Genomic DNA, 20,652 nt, shown 5'->3' on the forward strand with positions numbered 1-20,652 from the left:
TGTGCCACAAGAACAGGTGTTAACTACACCAATGACACTCAGTCTTCTTGAAATAAATACAGGAAGGCAGAAAAAAAACCCCAACATATTATCTTGTGGTATCAAGCTGATTGTATTTAATTGTCACAGCTGACAGCTTCATATAAATGATGGAAACAAAAGTATCACAGAATGTTAAAACTGCTAACCTGCATAAATCAACAGTAATGAAACACTTCAAACTATGCTTCTCCAAAAGCGCTTTCCTAGGTAGGTAGGTAGGTAGGTAGGTAGATAGGTAGGTAGATAGACCCATAAATAAGGGCTGAACAGAAGTTATAATCAAATGTCATTTTGTCTATTTTTTCCTCTAAGGCAATTAGAACAAATTTCTGAAGTTAACTGGAAATTAATCAAACTCACCCTCCCAACACTAATAAAGAGAGGCTCTAAAGCAGAGGTGTCCAATCTTGGCAACTTATGGACTCCAACTCCCAGAATTGCCCAGGCAGCATGCTGCCTTGGAAATTCTGGGCGTTGAGGTCCACAAGTCTTAAAGTTGCCAAGTTGGGCACCCCTATTCTAAAGAAATCTCCAAGAAATACTGCTAAATTAACAATTCAATCATAATTTCAGCTGTTCATGGCTTCAATCGTGCCGATGAGACCTATTTTTGATTACATTTATCTTGAACTCCATGACCTCCCCCAAAATCTTTGATGCTACAAGAAGGCCCCAAGCATCCCCAGTTTGTGTCGAGGTGGGTTTTTTTAATTATCAAAAAGTAGAGTTCCTCAATCTTCTCTAATCTCTTCATTCTTCTTTGTTTGCAGGTGGCTTTTCTTTCTCCAAAGATGGATTCTGTTCTTGCTTCTTGGCTGGTTGCCGATCAGCACCTGCCCCGACACCCACAATCTGTCCTGATTTGGCCTCAATGACAGCGTGTTCATTTTTCACAAGTTCCTCCAGTTCTTCCTAAGGGGCAGAGGGGGGAGAACAGAGAAAACCACGTAAGGAAGATAACAGAAACTTAATTTGCTCAGAGTTGGCAAGCCACCCCTTTCCCCCAATAAGATCCCAGAGGGAGCCTAAGAGAACCCCATTGATTTTTACATCTGGGCTGTTCTCGGTGATTTTGAACCAGGAGAGATACCTTCCATCCCAACAGCTCTGCCAAAGCCAGGCAGCCCTCATCGCAGTCTCCGAGCCAGGCAACATCCCTGAAAAATGAAGAATTGTGAATAACGGAACTCCAATTTATTGGTATTTATTCAGAGCTTACATAGCATGCCAGGACAGATACATCTTTTCTTCCAGCAATCTTTACAAACACTTTGTGATCAGCTTGATCTCCCTCGCAGGAACATCTCCCTAACACACCTGGGCTATGAAGACCAAGAGTGGCCTCCCTAAAGCCACCAGGTGAGCTCAGCATATGTAGAGGTGAGAGACAGGCAAAGGTCGTGTGTGGAAAACTGCCCCTCCAACGCTTGTGTTTCCTCTGCATCTATCTCCCCCCCCTCACATCACCATAGTGATGTGAATGTACGCAGGTCTGTGTGACCTTGTTTCTCTGATAACAGCTAGCACGCAAACAACAAGATTCTATTAACTATTCCTTGTGTTTGGCCTCTGACTTATATATTCTTGAGGACTGGTTAGGAGCTTAACCAATGAAATGCTATTGTCATGTAGTAACTTTTGCTTTTTGGAATCTGTATATAAACAATAAACTGCTGCATGACAGCGGCCATTTCTTTGCACCCTGCCATGACTGAGCACTGATTACTACATATGGCGCCCTCAAGCAGGGACATTTGGTTTTGGGGCCCCTCCGGGAAGAAGCAGCTACCAACATATTATCATCGTCTGGAACAGACCCCTAGGTGCACTTTCGTCTTAAGAGACCTCTCAGTGTGAGTATGGGCTGCAAATTATTCCACCCCAGCAAAAGCATGTACAAAAACTTGATTCTTGCTACATAACTCAAACGTGGCAACATTTGAAGCAGACACAAGGGAGCTGGCGGGCGGGAATAGGAAAACAGTGTTCTTCAAATCCTGAGCATTGGACGCTTAGGCTAAAAGATAGGGCATAAATTACATCTTGAACCTTGGGCTCCAGTATAAACATCGATAGTATTCAGTGCCGTCAGGCAAGGGGAAAAAATATGGCTCAAATGCTTCAGAAGGGCAGCAATTAACTACCAGCCCCCCTTCTGCTTGGAACTAAGTAAAATTTATTCCTCCTACAACATCTTTAATTGGATTTTCAGCTTCTCCTGAAGAGGCTAATTCGTCTGCTGTTTATTTAGAGAATGTACTCCCTCTGTAAAGTGTTTTGAGCAATTGGAATGGTTTCAAACTCCTCTGCAATCTGTTAAGTTTAACCCTGTTAGACAAATGTCTGGTGGTGCTTTTGTGCTATGTATGTGTGTGTATCGCCACTCAGAACATTATGCTTGGGCTTGGAATGGTGAGAAAAATGGGAGATGATTAAGGGCCCTCAAAACCACTTTTTGGTTGAAATCACCTTGTCATTTTTCTCACTTCTTACAGGACAAGTCATATGTTTAAATAAATGTTGTAACAGTATTTGTGTATATACATTTGTCTGTGTTGTTCTGTGTTATGTCCACGACTTGGAAGAGGGTTAAAACCCTCTCTGATAACGACAATACAAAAAGGCCTTGTTAAGAATATATGGTTTGCCTGGAGAAAGTATGAAATGAAATATTTGTATGTGAAATGGTTTTATGCAGTCAGTATGGAACTGAATGAGTTAATTTGTTGAAGTGTGTGTTAGCCTTCAAAACCCACCCATTCTCTCCCAAACTGTGAAAATAATAGTAAATATTTGTATGAGAGAACTTATGGAAAATGCATATGAAGGAGAGAAAACTATTTTTTTGGTGGTGAGATTCCCCCCCCCCCTTCTCTTTCGGCTGGCTGCATTGCTTAAAGAGTGAGAGACAGAAGGAGGGGGAGCTGTTTGTTTAAAAAAAAAAAAATTCCCTCTGCTTGGAATTGCGATCTGAGAAGGGTGGAGTGAATCTGAAAGTTGACATTCACTTATGCAGTTTCGACAAATAATTTTTTACTCAAAAGAGGAAACAGTAATTGTTGGACAATATTTTTTAAGGGAAAAGTATATTGGATTGAATAATATTTACTTACCCCACATCCCATCCCAAAATGTTTAATTTTTATCCAGGTGGTTGCTAAAATGGTAACCTTAGGATGCACACAAGCTTGCCGTCGAAAAGGAACTGATTTAATTAATATTGATCTCAAAATCTGATTATTAATATTGTTTTCAAAAATAACTTATCTCTTTAATGTGCTTTAACTGACTATATAAGCCAGTGGTTTTCAACCTTTTTAATGCCGCGACCCAACCGGTTGTATTCCCTATCCAACCGGTCGTAAGTCGAGGACTACCCAACCGGTTGTTAGTCGAGGACTATCCAACCAGTCGTAAGTCGAGGACTACCCAACCGGTTGTAAGTCGAGGACTTTCCCTGCCTGGGAGCGCCGCGCATGCGCGGTGCCCCCCCTGCGCCGGCCGAGGCGTAGCTGGCAATGGGCAGCGACGGCGCAGGGTGATCACCGGCTGGGCCACCAGCTGGCCCAGCCCAAGGGAGGTAAGGCACCCGCCGGGCCCCACGTGGCAGAGCACAACTAAGGAAAAGGGGGAAAAAATGACGGAAGGCCTTGTTTGGCGACCCCCGTAAAATGGTCAATCGACCCCATAGCGATGTGAATGTATGCAGGTCTGTGTGACTTTGTTTCTCTGATAACAGCTAGCACACAAACAACAAGATTCTATTAACTATTCCCTATGTTTGGCCTCTGACTTATATATTCTTGAGGATTGGTTAGGTGCTTAACCAATGAAATGCTATTGTTATGAAATAACTTTTGCTTCTTGGAATCTGTATATAAACAATAAACTGCTGCATGACAGCGGCCATTTCTTTGCACCCTGCCATGACTGAGCACTGATTACTACAAGCATATGGACCACAAAGTTGCATTAGGTACACCAAGGGAACGGAGGATGTCAGAATCAAGAGAAATACACAGCAATTATTGGCTTAAGCTGTAACTTCTGTCTCTTACCCAAGACTTGTTTTTTTTGTGCCAAAGCACTGAACACTCTGCATTCCCCATGAGTCAATGGGTGCCTTAAGTTCTCAGCACCTGCCCAGCCACAGTGAACTTGCCTGTATGCCTTCTCCGAATCAAAATCCATCCCGCAGCCTAAGCCCATCAGGGACATGGAAGGATCACTCTGAAATGAGACCAAAAATGTAAAAATGTCCTCTAGGAGGGCTCCAAGATGACCCGGAGGGGGATACGCAGGCGATGTTGCCTACGCTAAAAAGCTTAAAAAAAAAAAAGTCCAGAGCAACAAGACAGCAGCATTCAGAAGCAGCTCAAGCCGATGCCTTCCTGATCCACAGAAGTAATGCCAGCTCAGGAATTCTGGGAGTTGAAGTCCACAGCCTGGAAAGCTGCCATGGCCTCCCACTCCTGTTCTTTCCCCAGGAGTGGGGAATCTGCAGCAGACCAAAGAAAGCAGGCTGAAAACCTAACCTTACCTCTCCAGTCTTCTCCTTATTGATCAGAAGCCGTGGTGTGTTTGCAGGTACGCTGAAATAAATGGAGAAGAGGAACAATTTAGCAATGGTGCCTGTGGCGTCTTGGTTCAGAAAACCGAGCCCTTGCTTGAGCAGCCGAGGTTCACTGACCTGCTGACCAGGGAGGAAAAAGGCTCGACCTGAAGTGAGGTGCCCATGATAATAAGCAGGTCCACATTCTGGGAATCCTGCAAGCAGAAGGTTCGCGTGAAGGATGGCGGGCACCACAGAACGGCATCCCAGGTTCCAATCTGGTTTCAAAGTCTCTTTCTCTGAAATCGTGCTTTCTGGATAGATTGCTTTGACCTATAACTCCAACTCTATTTGTAGCGTGAAACCTAGCTCCTTTTGTGTCCTATTTTCTCTCACCAGATTGATTCATCCTAACCAATCAGGGATGAAGTGGGAAGAATTTATCCCATCTGATAAATTAGCATACAAGACTAACTGTCATGTACTCTTGCTTTAAGACCAATAGATGGGTCCTCAAATCTTTCCCTCAGCTCTAGGAGGAAGAGTTGGGGGGTCTTCCAATTCGGGGGCTTGCTCATTACATAAACAGTTCAGCTGTTCGGATGCTTCTCCCTCTAGGTTGGACGCAATGGTATCGACCATGGCCCCCGGGTCCGGGTGGAGATAGGCCCAGCAATTCAAATGAGAGCGCACTTGGTTGAGGAAAAAAACCAGCTTCTCTCAGGCCTAGAGACAGCGGATGGAGTTCAGGACCCCAGGTCGATTGAAAAGAATTTGAGCTCTTAACATGTTGTCATGGTTCTGACTAATGAAACACTTCAAAGAACTTCCAGGCATTTTATCCTAAAAAAGTCTTTTTATTTATGTGACAAAATGTCAGCACAGGCATGATGAAAAGGAATGCTAAGATCTGAAGTTCCCACCCACCGAGCAGTTATTTTTGCTAGCGTTCCCCTTCCTTATTTTGCTGTCATGATTTATGTTCTCCAATTAGTTTGAAGGGCAAAGGTTCCCTTCCTTTCCCTTTCCCGGGCTTTTCCCTCCTCCCTCATTCTCCTCTGCATTAACTCTAAAAATACCAGACAGTTCTGCATATTTTGTCAAAGCAAGAATATTCAATATTAGCACTGTTGACACTAACATCAGTTCGTCTGGGAAATTTTAACCCTTAAAATAAGGACTCAGAAATCCTGGCTCTTGGGAGACCTCCAACGTGGGGCTGCCGGCGTTCCGAGTCCAAGGACAAACGACTAAAGCACTTACCGACTGCATGAGAGAGAAGAAATGAGGGGGCAGAAACTCCCCAAAAAACACGATGTCTGAACCAAGGAAAACAAAACAAAATCTTTGGTTAGGGTTCCCTGAAACCTGATCAAGAAGCACAAAGATCCCAGGACACTGCTTTGACGGGTGACCAGGTGGGATGCTCACCTGGCTTCACGATGTTCTGACATTTTTCACATCTGGGGATGAGAGATGTGAATACTTTTTCTGAAAGAAAAAGAAAAGGGAGCCGTGCACAATGCAGCTCAGCCGATGCTGTTTGGGTCCAGGTTACTTGAGGGACGGTCTCACCCCACTGGGATTGGCCCATACTACTCGTGCCAGCAAAGGAGGCGTGCTGTGGGTCCCATCAACCCAATTATTCCAGCTGGCAGGATCCAGGAGGATGATCTCAGCCATTGCTCCTGCCTGCTGGAAAATCTCCCCCCCCCCGATGTGGGGTTGGGCCCCAACCCTTCTATCTTCTCTTAAGGGCCTAAAGACATGACTTTGCCAGTTGGGGTGGGGCTGCAGTGGGGGATCAGGGCAACGAAGGTGGCTGATTGAGTAATAACAGATTCCATCTCCTCATGTGTCTTGGGTTGTAAGGTTTGATTTTAACATTTTATGTTTTAACTCAGATGTAACTGTCAGCCTCCCAGAGTTACCCTATGGATAGATGGGTGGCCAATTTTATAAATAAATAAATAAATATGAATAACCACAACCTTTAATTCTAACCAGTTTAACTTTGTCTTGCTCCCAGAAGCCATACTAGGCAATCCAAAGCAGACCACTGGAATCCCTCAAGTTGTGGCTTTCTCCCCTCAGCAGCGTTCACACATCTCAGAAACAAGCATGGCTTCTGCTCTGAATATCAAGATCATGCCACAGGAATAATCCCGAGTTATTCTTCCCTGCTTCCACTTCCTGACCCTCACCTATCATCCACTCCAGGCTGTAGGGTTTCTTGCAAGTGGAGCTGATGCAATGGAAGGTATAAAAGGTGCCGTGAACTTCCACTAAGTGTTCGGGATCCAGACCTGCCACCCTCTCCAAGGCGTCGACATTCTGGAGGAAGGTAAGATGTTCAAAATAAATCCAACCTGAAATGGCTGCCAATCCTGGAGCTACACCGGACTAGGACTCTCAAAACGAGAAAAGGCTAATGGCCCTTTTTCTTTAGGAGGCCAGAATAATATAACTAAAGCTTTATTTTCAAGTGCCAGCCCCAAAGTGTCCCAAAGAGAAGAGGACTTATTTACCTGAGTGTAGCAGCGCAGTAGCAGCCCTTTATCCTTCAAGAGACGAATGAAGTAGTGACAGATGGTGGGCTGAAAAAGGACCAGAGCCTTAAATGTCATATTTTCTTTTCTCCAAAACACAAAAGAAACCAAAGGGTAGGTTTTATTTATATGTTTATTAATTCATTCCAAATTTACGGGACTCTTGGCAGTTCACACCGGAACACAAAATATCCATTGTTAATTAACAGCAAAAACAACCACAGCGATTAAATGAAACAATAAACTGCCGTAAATATGTATATTTTAGAGGCAACTAAGGTATTTCTTTTGTAGGTTTTATTGTATGGGAATCGTATATACCTTGGTGATGGAATAGTTTACAACCAGACTCATAAAGAAATGCTCCTTTTCCCAAGCATTAAAAATTATTAAGAAAATGCAGAGGATATAGTTCTGGTTCTACTTTAAAACTTTAGCCCCCCCCCCCCCAATTAAAACAAAGATACCCGATTTTGAGCATCTCTCTAAACTAGAAGCAGACAAAAACAGAGGTGGACTTCAGATCTAGCTTCTCAAGCATGTGAAGGGGGGGGGGGACTTGTTGGGAACTCTTTGAAGCAGCCATTTTTTCTCCTGGGGTGACAAAAGACCACTGCACTTTTAGGATTGAGTTTCAATCCCTGCCCGCCGCCTCCGAAACAAACATGAAAAGCCAGCTGACCTTGACGTGCCCTGGGTAAATCTCCCGAGCCAAGGTGAAGAATGGTTCTGGGTTTTGCTAAATAAAAACAGACGCCGAGTCAGTGATACCGAAGAAAACAAACCCCCGAGAGCACGGTATTCAGCCCACATCAATAGCAAGCAGGTAACTCAGCGTGGTACCTTGAAATAGTCAATCTCAAAGATGGCTTCGGGATACGGTAGATTGAACTGCTGCAGGTTGGCATACAGCCCCGTGCCAGGTGAGCGGAAATCGGGGATGCCCGCACCTGAGAGGCAGAAAGGCAAATGCTGAGATTGCATCGGCAGCTGTAAGTCGCTGAACAGAAAACCAACTGAAGATGACGAATGGGACTTCGTCGAAACGTCGCCAAGACACTTCCAATTTTACGCGGGAGAAAACCCGAACAACCAAAGACCTACATACAAACACCCGCGAAAACCTCAGAAAACATATATATATATATATATATATATACACATACATACATACATACATACACACACACACATTGCTTACTGGTGTACACTGCTTAGAGAGTGCTTGCACTTAAAGCGGTACATAAGTCTCATAAATAAATAAACAAATGTGAGACCTATAAGCTTTCAGCAAAGAGACTTAAAGCCAAACCCGGCTGTTATGCAGCTTTGCAGATACTTCATCCCAGGAGAGACTGTGGGTTAGGAGTTAAGAGTAAATATTTTGTAGGTATAAGAACCCAGGGCCAATTTTCAACATTTCCTAATTAAGAAATAAACCGCTGTGGCAGGAGAAGAGCACACCTTTTTCTAGGTTTAGAAGAAAAGAAGCAGTATAAGAGCACATCTAACTATAGAAAGGCAGTTTCTAATTTTATCCACCAGCATCGCGCTCTGCTCCTACAATACATTTGCACAAAACCAAGAAAAAAAATAAAGCGACACGTGATCAGCAAAGCCATCGTGACACTTACTGGTCGAGATCCCTGCACCAACCACACAGACTATATTCTTGCCTGCAAGAGAAAGGGCAGGAAGTGCTTTTTAATATCGACCCCTGAATTACACCATGCCACCCTCAAACCCTGAACGGCATCAACGTTCGGCATAGGCATCCAACCACTGGAGCCAGGGCAATAAGCCCCAGAATTTCAGAGGCTGGGGTTCAAATCCTTCTGCTAAGAGCCTGACTAAACACCTTTGGATGGCTCTGGGCAAATAACCTTTGTCCACAGCAGTCCCTATCTGTAAAAACATCAGTGACCACAGGTAAGCATGCACAGATACACTGATAACTAGCATTTAACTGCAGCACACAGAGGTGCCAAACCTCCCTCCTCTCTTTGATCTACGCCACCACCTGCATCACAAGCTCTCCCCCCCCCCAGCTTTTTTATTCACTTCAGAGGCTGGTAGAAAAAAGAAAAGAGCAACACGTTTCAGTCTCTAGAAAGAACTGCTTTACATTTCTCGGTCAGTATGAAGTTGGTCACGCCTTCCAGCGTCAGTTCCTCCAGCACCTTCTCGGGCTTCTCACTGCCAAAGCCCAGAGTCCGGGAAAAGAGGTTTTGCAATAATTCCACTGGTAAGAAAGAAAGAAAAATTGCAATGTTATCATTTGCCTTGAAGAGCTGAGATCTGTGCCAATAAAAGAGATCATCAGTGCACTAATGAAGTTACCTAGAGTGATAATGAAACCTCTGCAAGGAAACCACCAAGCTCAGAGAGCAAGGAGAACCCCCAGTCCTCCTCCTCCTCCTCTTCCTCTGGGCAAACTCTACTCCCTTCCAGCACTGATGATGTTACCTAGTTGGGTCATAAAACGTCTGCAGGAAAATAACCAAACTCAGAAAGCATCAAGGACCCCATGAGATCTCTGCAGATTGTGCTAAACTCCTACGTGGAGAAAAATCTACCTGCCGCTGAAATGCTATTCTATGCTTTTATGAAAAAAAAAATTAAAATGCTAAAGTCTTAAAGCAGCGTTTTTCAAGCTTGGTAGCTTTCAGCTGGATGGATCTCAACTCCCAGAATTCCCCAGCCAGCCACGGGAAATCTGGTTTGAGGCTTCTCTAGTTTGTTTTGCCTCAAACCAAGAAGATTGTTAGAAAAGCAAAAAACAAAACCCTGGGTTCCCCTCGTTTTATAGAAGGATAACTCTGAAAGGTAAGGCACATTATTGTTTTAAGTGGAACTCATTTCCCCTATTCTATTCTTGATTTTGACAAATGAGCCCTGATTTACATGCTCCACTGGACATTTGCTCATCTTGTCCTGAGGCATCTGACATACACTTAGAGCCCATTAATAAATGGGCATGTACATATATTGATGCCCAGGGGCAGAGGTCATGTGTCTTTGCTCAATGGATTAAGGCCAGCCTTACCTTATTCCAGGTCAAAGAATGTCATTATAATGCTTGATTACATAGTTATTTTGTAACTATGCTTGATTACATAGTTACTTTGTACAGCAAACATTAAAGTTCTTATCCTGAATTCCAAAATCCGGGGGTTTCTGTGCCTAGAAATAATTTTTTCATTAGCTATATGAAGACAGCCATAGTTTGGAGATACAGTATAGGGATTGCCTCAATTTATACATTCACAATATTTAAAGTAAAACATGAACTCCCACTGGACAGTTACTTACTTTCTGTCTGGCCTGAAGCCCCCCCTTCTTCATCAGAATCTGAACTCTACAGGAAGAAAGGAAGCAAGGAAGTTATTTCTTAGAATTCCTTAATATTAACTGAATTTATTAAGGTTGTATGTGGCCAATCTTGCCTGTTAAGCACTCTAAAAAAAAAAAAGGAGTACTGTGAAATTCCAGAACTTCCCAAATCCCCTCTATCCTTTCCTAAAGATGTATTTTTAAGTGGATCCTGCACTTTTTCCAGAGCTGCAGATGCTTTCCGACCTCCAACGCAGAAAGCCTCTAGCCCCAGCATGGGTGAATGTTCTCCCATTAGCATTTTTGAAAAAGAGCTATAAGAGCATTCCATTTGAATTTAAACTATGCCCAGAGCAGAATGAGCCTCTGAAACAGCAAGAGAGATCCTTTTATACCAGTGTTTTTCAACCTGGGCAGCTTGAAGATATGGACTTCAACTCCCAGAATTCTGCTGGTTGGGGTGTTCTGGGAGTTGATGTCCACAGGTTTTCAAGCTGCCCAGGCTGAGAAACACCATTTTATACTGTCCATTCCACATTAAAACCAATTCCCCAGTCATTCCCATCAGTTTTATTTACAATCATCAACTTCAAGTGACTTTCTCCTCACGTGTAGCCAAATTTTGTCATTTGTCTGCAATATGTGCAATGACAGGTTTGATTAACTGCACAACTAATGCAAGTGTTTCTAACTTATTTATATGTATGTCTATTATTTATACACTATTGATTTAGATTTTGATATTTTTGATTATATGTGTAGTCCTCAATGTACAACCACAATTGGAACTACGCAAGATGGTTGTTAAGTGAGGCACACCTGACTTTATGACCTTTTGCTGCAATCCTCAAGCAAAATCATTGCAGTCATTAAGTGACTCACATGGTTGCTAAGCAAATCCAGCTTTCCCCATCGACTCCGCTTGTCAAATTTTGATCACCTGACTTGTGGAGTGGCTATGATGGTCATAAATGCGGGGACTGGTTGTAAGTCACTTTTTCCTGTGTCCCAACTTCAAATGGACTTAACTGTCGTAGGTTTGTGTACGTCATGAGTTTTGAGGGTCGGCTGTAATAAAAGACCTACAGGTAGTCCTCGACTTACAACAGTCCAGTTAGTGACTATTCAAAGTTACAATGGCACTGAAAAAAGTGATTTACAATCGTTTTTCACACTTACGACCTTTGCAGCATCCCTGTGGTCATGTGATCAGAATTCAGACGCTTGGCAACTGACTCGCTTAACAACTGCGGACAAAAGATTGTACCATGGGCCAAATTCCCTTACCAAAGGTTTCATTTAGCAACGAAAATCCAGGGCTCACTTGTGGGTCATCAGTCAAGGACTCCCTTTAGTAGTATATAGGAGACGGGATCCCCAGCATCCCCTCCTGATGGGCCTCCATGGCCAGGCAGAGTCTACCTCAAGCACCCAAACTGCACAAGACCGCCAGTGGGCCAGTCACTATATTAGTGCCATTTTATTCTATTTTGTCAAATCCTAACAAACAAACAAAAAAAAAGAAATTGCCACGATTTTGCTCAGAGGATTCCCCCCCCCTCAACTGACTCCCACCCAGTTGAGCCGGGGATGATGGGCTTGGAAGTAAACCCCCACCCCCCACTTCAAATGATTTTTTTAAGAGTCCTCCTTCTGCAACTCAAGCCGCTTTCCCAGCAAGCTCCACCGGTGGGATTTCCGCCTGGTCGACCACGCTCAAGGAAAAGCCCCCTTCGGCCTGCGGGGCAGAGCCGCCTGGAGAGAAGGCCCCAGAGGGGGAGGATTCGGAGCGACGGCTCCCAATTTCGGCCCCTCAATCCTCACCGAGGACCTGGAGGCCTTTTCGGCGTCCGCTTCGGGACTGGCGGCAGCGCCTGTGACAAAGGAAACACAAGGAAGAAGGGGAGAGCGGGCCTCGGGCCGCCTCCTCCTCCTCAGCCCACCGTTTCCCTCAGCGGCGGCGGCATTACCTTCTCTGCTGTCCATGGAAAGTCGCAAGGCTGCTCCACCGAGAATCCAAACGAACCTTTGCCCCGTGAGAGAAAAACTATAAGCTCCAAAAAGCCCCACGGGAGGGCAGCCAATGGCCAGCCAGCTTCCAAACAAACACCTGTCGTCACCGATGGGCGTCAAGGGACCGTTTGGGCTCACCCAACCACAGCTAGAGAATGAGGGAGGGGGACCATAAGGCACTTTTGCTTCACTCGGGCTGTCCCAAGGTGAGAATGGCAAGACTGCTGGGGCAGACCTGAGAAAAAGGATTGGCCTTGGTTAAATTTCAAAGGGTCAATAAAAGAATGAGACTTGGAGATTTTGAGTGGATCCGATACCTTTTAGGCCTGGTGTCAACGATCCGCTAAATAATAGTTTTGGTGTTCTCTTAAAACGGGTGTCCAGTCTTGGCAACTTGAAGACTTGTGGCTAGCTAGGGAATTCTGGGGGTTGTAGTCCACAAGTCTGCCAAGGTTGGACACACACACACACACTCTGCCTTAAATTACTGTATTATTACATATCTCGGCTGCTGCTTGTGTGTTTTAATTTTCATGGATGTTATGATTATTCTAAAAGCCACCACTCTCTCCGGCTAAAACTTCCGCTCTTCCTTCTCTTTCCTTTAGACCGTGCTTCACATTGCCGTCATCCTTGGGGCATCTGACTTTGTTGGCAAACTTGTGTTGGCAGGAGCCGGGTTGTGTGTCCAAGAGAAAGGAGGCCACACGACGTTGCACTTGGCCTGCCGGGAAGGATGGCGGGATTGCACTCAGCAGCTTCTGGCTCCATCGCTCGCCATCCAAAGGTTCAGTCAGGGCAACCGTTTCCGGGCCCAGCTGAATTGCACCCATTACGATGGTAAGCAGCGTCTGGGTAAGCAGCGTCTGTGAAAAAGAGAGAGAGAGAGAGAGAGAGAGAGAGAGAGATGTGAGCATAAGTTTCTAGTCCTCATGGCTGGGGGAATTTCAGATCACCAGCATGCCTTCTAAATTCACACAAATATAAAATTTAGTCATGTCTTGATGAGCTGCTAACCTGTGGGGAAAAAAGCACGCACATCGAACTGCCATGCTTTCCCCCCAACAAACCTCATAACCTTTGTCCCAAGGAAGCAGCCAAAAGGTCATCCCCTTTTGACTTAATATCTTACCTACCTAAATAAATAATATGCTGAAGTTCCCTCTTATCTCTTCCTGTCTCTGTTAGTTCTTTCTCCTTCTGATCTATCTGTATTTGTCTTTACCTGGTCTCTGAACAGGTAATATGTTACTAGAACAGCGGTTCTCAACCTATGGGTCGCGACCCCATTTGGGGTCGATCGACCTCTTTTGCGGGGTCGCCAAACGTGGCGATCCGCCATTTTGTCCCCTCCGGGGGCGCGCTGCGCCTCCGGGGGAGCGGTGCCGCGCACGCGCGCTGCGCGTGGGAGCGGCGGCGTGCCTCCGGGGGGGCGGTGCCGCGCATGCGCGCCACGCGTGGGGGCGCCCCGCGCCCCGGGGGGCGGTGCCGCGCATGCACGCTGCACACGGGGGCTTGCCCCATGCGCGCTGCGCGTGGGGGCGGCGCTGCGCATGCGCGCTGCGTGCGGGGGGCCCGCACCCATGCACGCCACGCCGCGCATGCGCATAACGTTTGTGTGACGGGGGTTGCCGTCACACAAACGTTGAGAACCGCTGTACTAGAAAATAGTTGCTTATATGAAGGAATTTTCCAATAAAGAAACTTTATGTCAGCATCTAAAGGTTAAACTTATGAATGTAAAATGTCAGCATTTAATGTAAAAACTTATGTATGTAAAAAGTATATAAGAAGCAATAAACTCAGAGTTTGTCAAGCTGTGTCCTGCAGCTTCAAACCTCTGCTCAAGAAATGCCTGAGTTTTTGTCTTAGCATCTTTACAACTGGTGCCCGAACAGGGACATCACCTTCCGAGGGAAAGCAGCAACCGACATACTTACAGTCATCTGGAACAGACCCCTTGGTGCACCTTCTCGTCCTACGATATTTCTCAAACTGTAAGTATGGGCTGTGATATATCTCACCATCAGCAAAAGCATGTAAGAGAGTTAAAGTTTCTCTTACACAAATCAGGCATGACAATGCCTGAAAAGGAGCTTAGGAAGCTAGCGAGTGAGATAGGGAAAAACTGTCCTTGGTATCCTGAAAGGGGGACGCTCCAACTTAAGGATTGGGAAAGAATAGGTAACACCCTTCATCAGGAACCCCGAGCCTCAGTGGATGTTTTGCATTGTTGGCATCAATGTCGCCATGCAGTGGAAAAATATGGGGCTGATGCAGTACAATTAAGTTCTACTCTCTCTCCAGGTTTTGATCATGAAAAGGTTTCAGTTCCATCAGCTCCTATATCTTCCACAATGGATGTGACACCTTCTGAGCAAAAGAATTCTAGATCTTATGTTTCCATTCGCCATGTATTAGAAAATCAAATGGCGAAAGGAGAGGGAGATATGCAGGAAATAGCAGATATGCTCTCAGTTTGTCCTGTACATTTGACTGGGCAGGTAGATGCAAATGGAGCCCCAGTGGTTGAATATTGACCACTTTCTTATGCAATCTTAACAGAATTGCATAAGGGTATAAGAGATACTGGGTTAGGTAGTTCATATGTGCAAGGTATGTTAGAAGCAACAATGAGGAATCATGTTTTGGTACCAGAAGATTGGAAAATAACAATTCGTATGTTATTAACACCAGCTCAGTATGTGGTATGGGATAGTGAGTTTAGACATCAATGTGCATTAAGAGCTACAACTTCTGGAGGTGCTTACCTCCCAGAGCAGTTATATGGCTCTGGTGATTACACTCCAGTGGATGCACAAATCGTTTTGCCTATAGCTACTCTTCAAATAACCTCTGATATTTCAAATATCCTCTGATATTTCCTTTTGGAAAAGTTCCTATAACTGGGAAACCATCTCAAGCATTTTCAAATATTCATCAAAAGGCAAATGAACCATATGCAGATTTTATTAACTGTCTGCAAGATGCCTTGAAATGACAAATTGATAATCCTGATGCCCAAGCTGAATTGCTTATGAAATTGGCTAAAGAAAATGCCACCACTGAATGTAAACGTGCCATCATTGGATTGGGAGCTCAACCAGATTTGGCAGAAATGATCAAAGCATGTCAGGATATAGGGACTGTTTCTTTTCAAACTAATCTCTTAGCTGCAGCTCTTACAAAAACTCAGGTGAAATGTTATAATTGTGGTAAAATTGGACACTTTAAACAGGAATGCAAAAATCCTGGGGGAGGAAGGTATGCCTCCTGACCATTTAAAAATAATGCTGGGAGACGTCCAAAAACAAAATGCCCTAAGTGTAATAAGGGATTTCATTGGGCTGATAATGCCGTTCGGGAAACTTCAAAGCGGGCCGGTCTCTGGCCCCGGTCCAAACAGAGACCCTTCAGTAATTCCATCAACAATTAAAAATACCCCTGCTGCCACTAGAGGGAGTGTTGGGATAGATTTAACTATCCAACAAGAAGTGTGTTTCAAATTTCCAGGAGAAGTACAAGTAGTTCCTTCACAACTTTCTGGACCTCTCCGTTCTGGATATGTTGGATTAATTTTGCCTCGATTTAGCATGGGAAAAAAGGGAATTTTTGTAATACCTGGAGTAATTGATTCTGACTATACAGGTGTCATCTTTATTCTATTATGGACTAACATGCCACAGATTTTGCCAAGCAATACTAGTCTTGCACAATTACTCCATTTGACCTATTTTGTCCCTGCAGGGGGTCGTGATAGGGATCGAGCAGACAGCGGGTTTGGTTCCACAGATCCTGTTGTAATTGCATTAACCACCCCAATCACCACCCAGCGACCCCGTAAGTCTTTTTTCAGGGTAAGCCTTTTGAGGGAATAATTGATACAGGTGCTGATGTTTCAGTAATTTCAGCTAAAGATTGGCTTGCATCTTGGCCTACTGACCCATGCCCTAGTGTCTGGGGTGTGGGAGGGCGACAAGGTGCACGACAAAGTACACAATTTCTTTCTGCAAGTCTTCCTAATTCTACTGTAACTGTTCAACTTTGTCCTTTCATTCTTGACATTCATGTCAACCTTTGGGGACGAGACATGCTTAGTAAATGGGGAGCTACCGTCACCTTCGATGAATAAAATGTTTGCCTTACCCTCAACTTGGTTAACTACTACACCTGTTTGGGTGGAACAATGGCCTCTTCCTCTATACAAATTACAGGCCTTAAAATTCTTGTTCAAGAACAATTACAGGCCAAACGCATTGCCCCTTCCACTAGTCCATGGAACACTCCAGTTTTTGTTATCAAAAAGAAAAGTGGCAAATGGAGATTCCTACACGATCTCTGTGCTGTTAATGCATGTATTCAGCCTATGGAAGCTCTACAATGTGGCACCCCCAATCCAAATTTAATTCCACAGGATCATCAATTGATGATCATAGATCTGAAAGATTGTTTTTTCTCTATACCTCTGTGCATAGCAGACAGAGAAAAAATTGTTTTTACAGTACCAGCTATAAATCACACTGAACCCATTTTGTTTTCTGATCCCTTTTATAGTCACTCTTTTTTCCATCAAAATGCTCATGGCCTGGCACAATTCTGCCATATTCCTCTAAGCCAGCGCTTTTCAACGTTTGTGTGACAGCAACCCCCGTCACACAAACGTTATGCGCATGCGCAGCACGGATGGGGGCGCCGCCCTATGCGCGGCGCCCCCCTGAGGCGCCCCGTCCCCATGCGCGGCGCCACCCGAGGCACGGCGTTGCCCACATGCGCGGCACGCATGCGCGGCGGCGCCCCCGGAGGGGACAAAATGGCAGATCGCCGCCTTTGGCGACCCCCGAAAAGTGGTCGATCGACCCCAAATGGGGTCGCGACCCATAGGTTGAGAACCGCTGCTCTAAGCCAAGCAAAACAAATTATTTCCGCTTGTCCTCAATGTGCAAGTCTATCCCCTATAGGAGACACAGGTGTTAATCCACGTGGTTTAGAAGCCAATCAATTATGGCAAATGGATGTTACTCACGTTCCATCTCTAGCACCTTGGAAATATCTCCATGTTTCAATTGACACTTTTTCTGGTGCCATTTGGGCAACCCCCCAACGGGGAGAAACCTCTAATCACGTCATTTCCCATCTTATGGCTGCTATTACGGCTTTGGGAAAACCGGCTGTTATAAAAACACATAATGGCCCAGCTTACACTTCCACTACCTTCCTACAGTTTTGCACTACATGGAATATTCTTCTTCGTCATGGCCTTCCCTATAATTCTGCTGGCCAAGCTATTGTGGAATGAGCCAATCGTTCAATTAAAGAATGTTTACTTAAACAATTAAAAAAGGAGGGATCAAGGGTAGCTAATTTGGCATGGATAACTCGTCAAGTCAGTAAAATCTTAATAACTTTAAACCAGCTAAATATTTCTTTTCAAAACACTACTGCCTACCAGCGTCACTTTCAGCAGAAAGCTGTGCTCCCTAATCCATTGGTATATTATCGGCAATTGCCTGATAAAACCTGGTTAGGTCCAGTTCCTTTATTAACATGGGGACGAGGCTATGCGGCTGTGCTTGCTCCTACAGGCCCTCTCTGGATTCCAGCCCGGTGTGTGCGGCCAGCCAAAGATGTCGTGGCATCAAGTCCAGAACCCAATACTGGAAATGAAGCAGGTGACTCTTCAGACAGCACAACATCCCTTTCGCTCTCGCCATCGCAGTCGGCCAACGACCTGGGGCGATGTGAAGAACCTAACATCCAAAGCGCAGGAGGTTCTGAGGCAACAGGGAAAAGAACCTACACCAGAGAATTTATGCGCTGCCATATTTGCGGTTTTGACTGCAAATTCCTTAGTCATTCTTGCCTCTCTTTCCTTCTTAATTGCTGTGTGGGGGCTGAAGCTCTCCCATCTCATCCTTTAGAATCACGGATGAAATATAATATTTGGGTGCAATTAGCTAATGTAACACAAGTGACAGACTTTTGTATTTCTGAATCATATGACATGGAAAATCTATATGTAAAATGTCAGCATTTAATGTAAAAGCCTATGTATGTAAAAAGTATATAAGAAGCAACAAACTCAGAGTTTGTCAAGCTGTGTCCTGCAGCTTCAAACCTCTGCTCAAGAAATGCTTGAGTCTTTTTCTTAGCATCTTTACACTAACCTAGTGTCCTGTTGTTTATTTGTTTGTTTATTTTGTGCAAGTAGTCCTTGACTTACCACAGTTCATTTAGTGACCATTCAAAGTGACAATGGCACTAAAAAAACGACCTATGACTGTTTGTCACACTTAACGATCATTGCAACACCCCCACAGTCCTGTGATCAAAATTCAGACCACTGACTCGCATTTATGAGGGTTGCAGCATCCCAAGGTCACCTGATTCCCTTTTGTAACCTCCTGACAAAAGTCAAAGGGGAAGCCTGAATTCACTGAACAGCCTTGTTACTTACTTAATAACTGCAGCGATTCATTTAACAACCGTGGCGAGGAAAGTCGTAAAATGGGGCAAATTTTACTTATCAAGCGTCCCAGAAATTTTGTGGTCAACTGTCGTAAGTCGAGGACCCACCTGTGTGGCATAACCCAATATAGCATTAGTGCATGGACTTCACAAAAGCAGCGTATAAAATACGAATCAACATATAAAACACCAGAACAGTGAATTATTTTAAAAATGCACGAATGGTGTGAATAAAATTATGTCCCGTTTATGGCCTCTTATAACAGAGAAGTCTTAGGGTTAACAAAATGTGTGTCTCTTCCTTTTTTCCCCTCCCTCTTAGAATTTGATTTTTGCTGTCCTTTTTCGAAGTCTCTTGTTTACTTCTAGCGCTCTCTGGGGTTAAAAATTTACTTTCTGGCCGGATTTGCATAGGTTACTCAAATTCTGGGCAGGAGAAACTGATCTGAATTGGAACAAATGTTATTTATTTTGTACAATGGTGGTTTTTTTTGAATTCCGGTGTGGCAGGTTAAGGTTTATTGGTCAGAGGAAAAGATAATGTTTTTCTATTCTGTTGCCCGAGTTGACCTCATGCTATTGTTTGCTCTGTTCGTCTGTCTTCCAAACACCCTCCACCACCCTCCCTCCCCCAGGTTACATCCCTTGGTTGTCCAATCTCTTCTTGAACCTTGGTTTTATTATTTTCATTTCTAAAAAAATATTTTTTATTTCTTTTATATTGTGTTTTTATTTCCTGTAAGCTGCCGTGAGCGAGTATGAGGTATTATAAAATTTCCAAATAAATAAATTCAATGCAGCCGAGGAAGTTAACCCAATAGATTCCATCTGGCTTTTTCCCGGGATAGGCAAATGGCTTAAAAGAACTGCCTGGCCGTCCAATGGGTGGTAGCCCCACCTCCTATGGAGAGTCCAGCCAAAATTTAGTCCTGAACTGAGATTAGAGCAGCTTTTGAGCCAGACACTACACCAGGTCGAACGTGGCAGGTTTAGAAGTGACACAAGACTCTCCTTGGATGTCCTACCCTTGGCTTTGTACGGACTTCAACTCCCAGCATTCCCCTTTCTCCTTCCAGGAATTCTAGGAGCTGAAGTCCACACATCTGCAAAGTTGTTGAGGTTGAGAAACACCGGACTACAAGCTCTCCACATAACCAACTGGGCAGACAGGCATGCCTCTTTCTTGACCCAGACGTGCACGCAGACCCTCTCCTTACCGAGAGCCTGCTCCCATATGCTCTTTGCTGGCGTCAACCATGATCTCCATCATTGCTCATTCCCACGAGACTCCGGTTAATCAGCAAGTCCTCTTCTCCCGATCCAACTTTCCAGCCTGTTTTTCTTTTGAGGGCTGGTCTCGGAATGTTCTGCTGGAGAAGCAGAAGACGTCAGAGAGATGAATCTGGGCCCTAGGTTTCCACAGGTGGGGAAAAGATAGCAGCGGTTCTCAACCTGTGGGTCGGGACCCCATTTGGGGTCGAACGACCATTTCACAGGGGTCGCCAAACAACACAGTCCGTCATTTTTTCCCCTTTTCCTTAGCTGTGCTACTACCTTTTATTCTATTGGCTTTTGAAAGCCCATAGAATAGACTCTCTTGAATAGAGTCTAATTCTATTGGCTTTCGAAAGCCAATAGGAATTGTCCAGGCTTTCTCTGTCCTGCTGAGCCCACCAAAAGTCCCATTCTGCAAACAGT

At 44.6% G+C, this 20,652-nt stretch overlaps 1 protein-coding gene across 6 annotated transcripts; it reads right to left on the reverse strand.

The window, feature by feature from the left end:
- Nucleotides 1-93: 93 nt before the first annotated feature.
- Nucleotides 94-20,510, reverse strand: LOC120299852 (NAD-dependent protein deacetylase sirtuin-2-like). Of its 6 annotated transcripts, XM_039325109.1 has the most exons (19): nt 20,172-20,510; nt 18,944-19,062; nt 17,936-18,236; nt 12,447-13,355; nt 12,301-12,350; nt 10,456-10,501; nt 9,269-9,385; nt 8,778-8,819; nt 7,987-8,093; nt 7,826-7,882; nt 7,123-7,191; nt 6,799-6,928; nt 6,026-6,085; nt 5,858-5,913; nt 4,733-4,809; nt 4,583-4,634; nt 4,205-4,272; nt 1,133-1,199; nt 793-954 (listed from the first exon to the last, which is right to left on the reverse strand). In XM_039325109.1, exons 4-19 carry the CDS (start codon nt 12,460-12,462, stop codon nt 793-795), a joined length of 1,176 nt encoding a protein of 391 aa, XP_039181043.1. In that variant the 5' UTR covers nt 12,463-13,355; nt 17,936-18,236; nt 18,944-19,062; nt 20,172-20,510. The 6 variants fall into 6 exon arrangements, with proteins under 6 accessions (XP_039181047.1, XP_039181043.1, XP_039181048.1 ...); XM_039325113.1 differs by lacking the exon at nt 17,936-18,236 and having other exon boundaries at nt 94-954; XM_039325114.1 differs by lacking the exon at nt 17,936-18,236 and having other exon boundaries at nt 11,764-12,350.
- Nucleotides 20,511-20,652: the final 142 nt, after the last annotated feature.

The sequence above is a fragment of the Crotalus tigris genome, unplaced genomic scaffold (genome assembly GCF_016545835.1).
Source record: "Crotalus tigris isolate CLP2741 ecotype Arizona unplaced genomic scaffold, ASM1654583v1 scf7180000024316.1084291, whole genome shotgun sequence".
In the NCBI taxonomy this organism is placed as follows: Eukaryota; Metazoa; Chordata; class Lepidosauria; order Squamata; family Viperidae; genus Crotalus; species Crotalus tigris.

What these genes read in the sequence shown, in the direction of transcription:
- LOC120299852 (XM_039325113.1), bottom strand. An exon ending in TCAGAACATCGTGAAGCCAG is followed by an intron (nt 5,914 to 6,025) that starts GTGAGCATCCCA and finishes TCCTTGGTTCAG; the next exon opens with ACATCGTGTTTTTTGGGGAG. An exon ending in GATTCGGAGAAGGCATACAG is followed by an intron (nt 1,200 to 4,204) that starts GCAAGTTCACTG and finishes TTCATTTTTCAG; the next exon opens with GGATGTTGCCTGGCTCGGAG.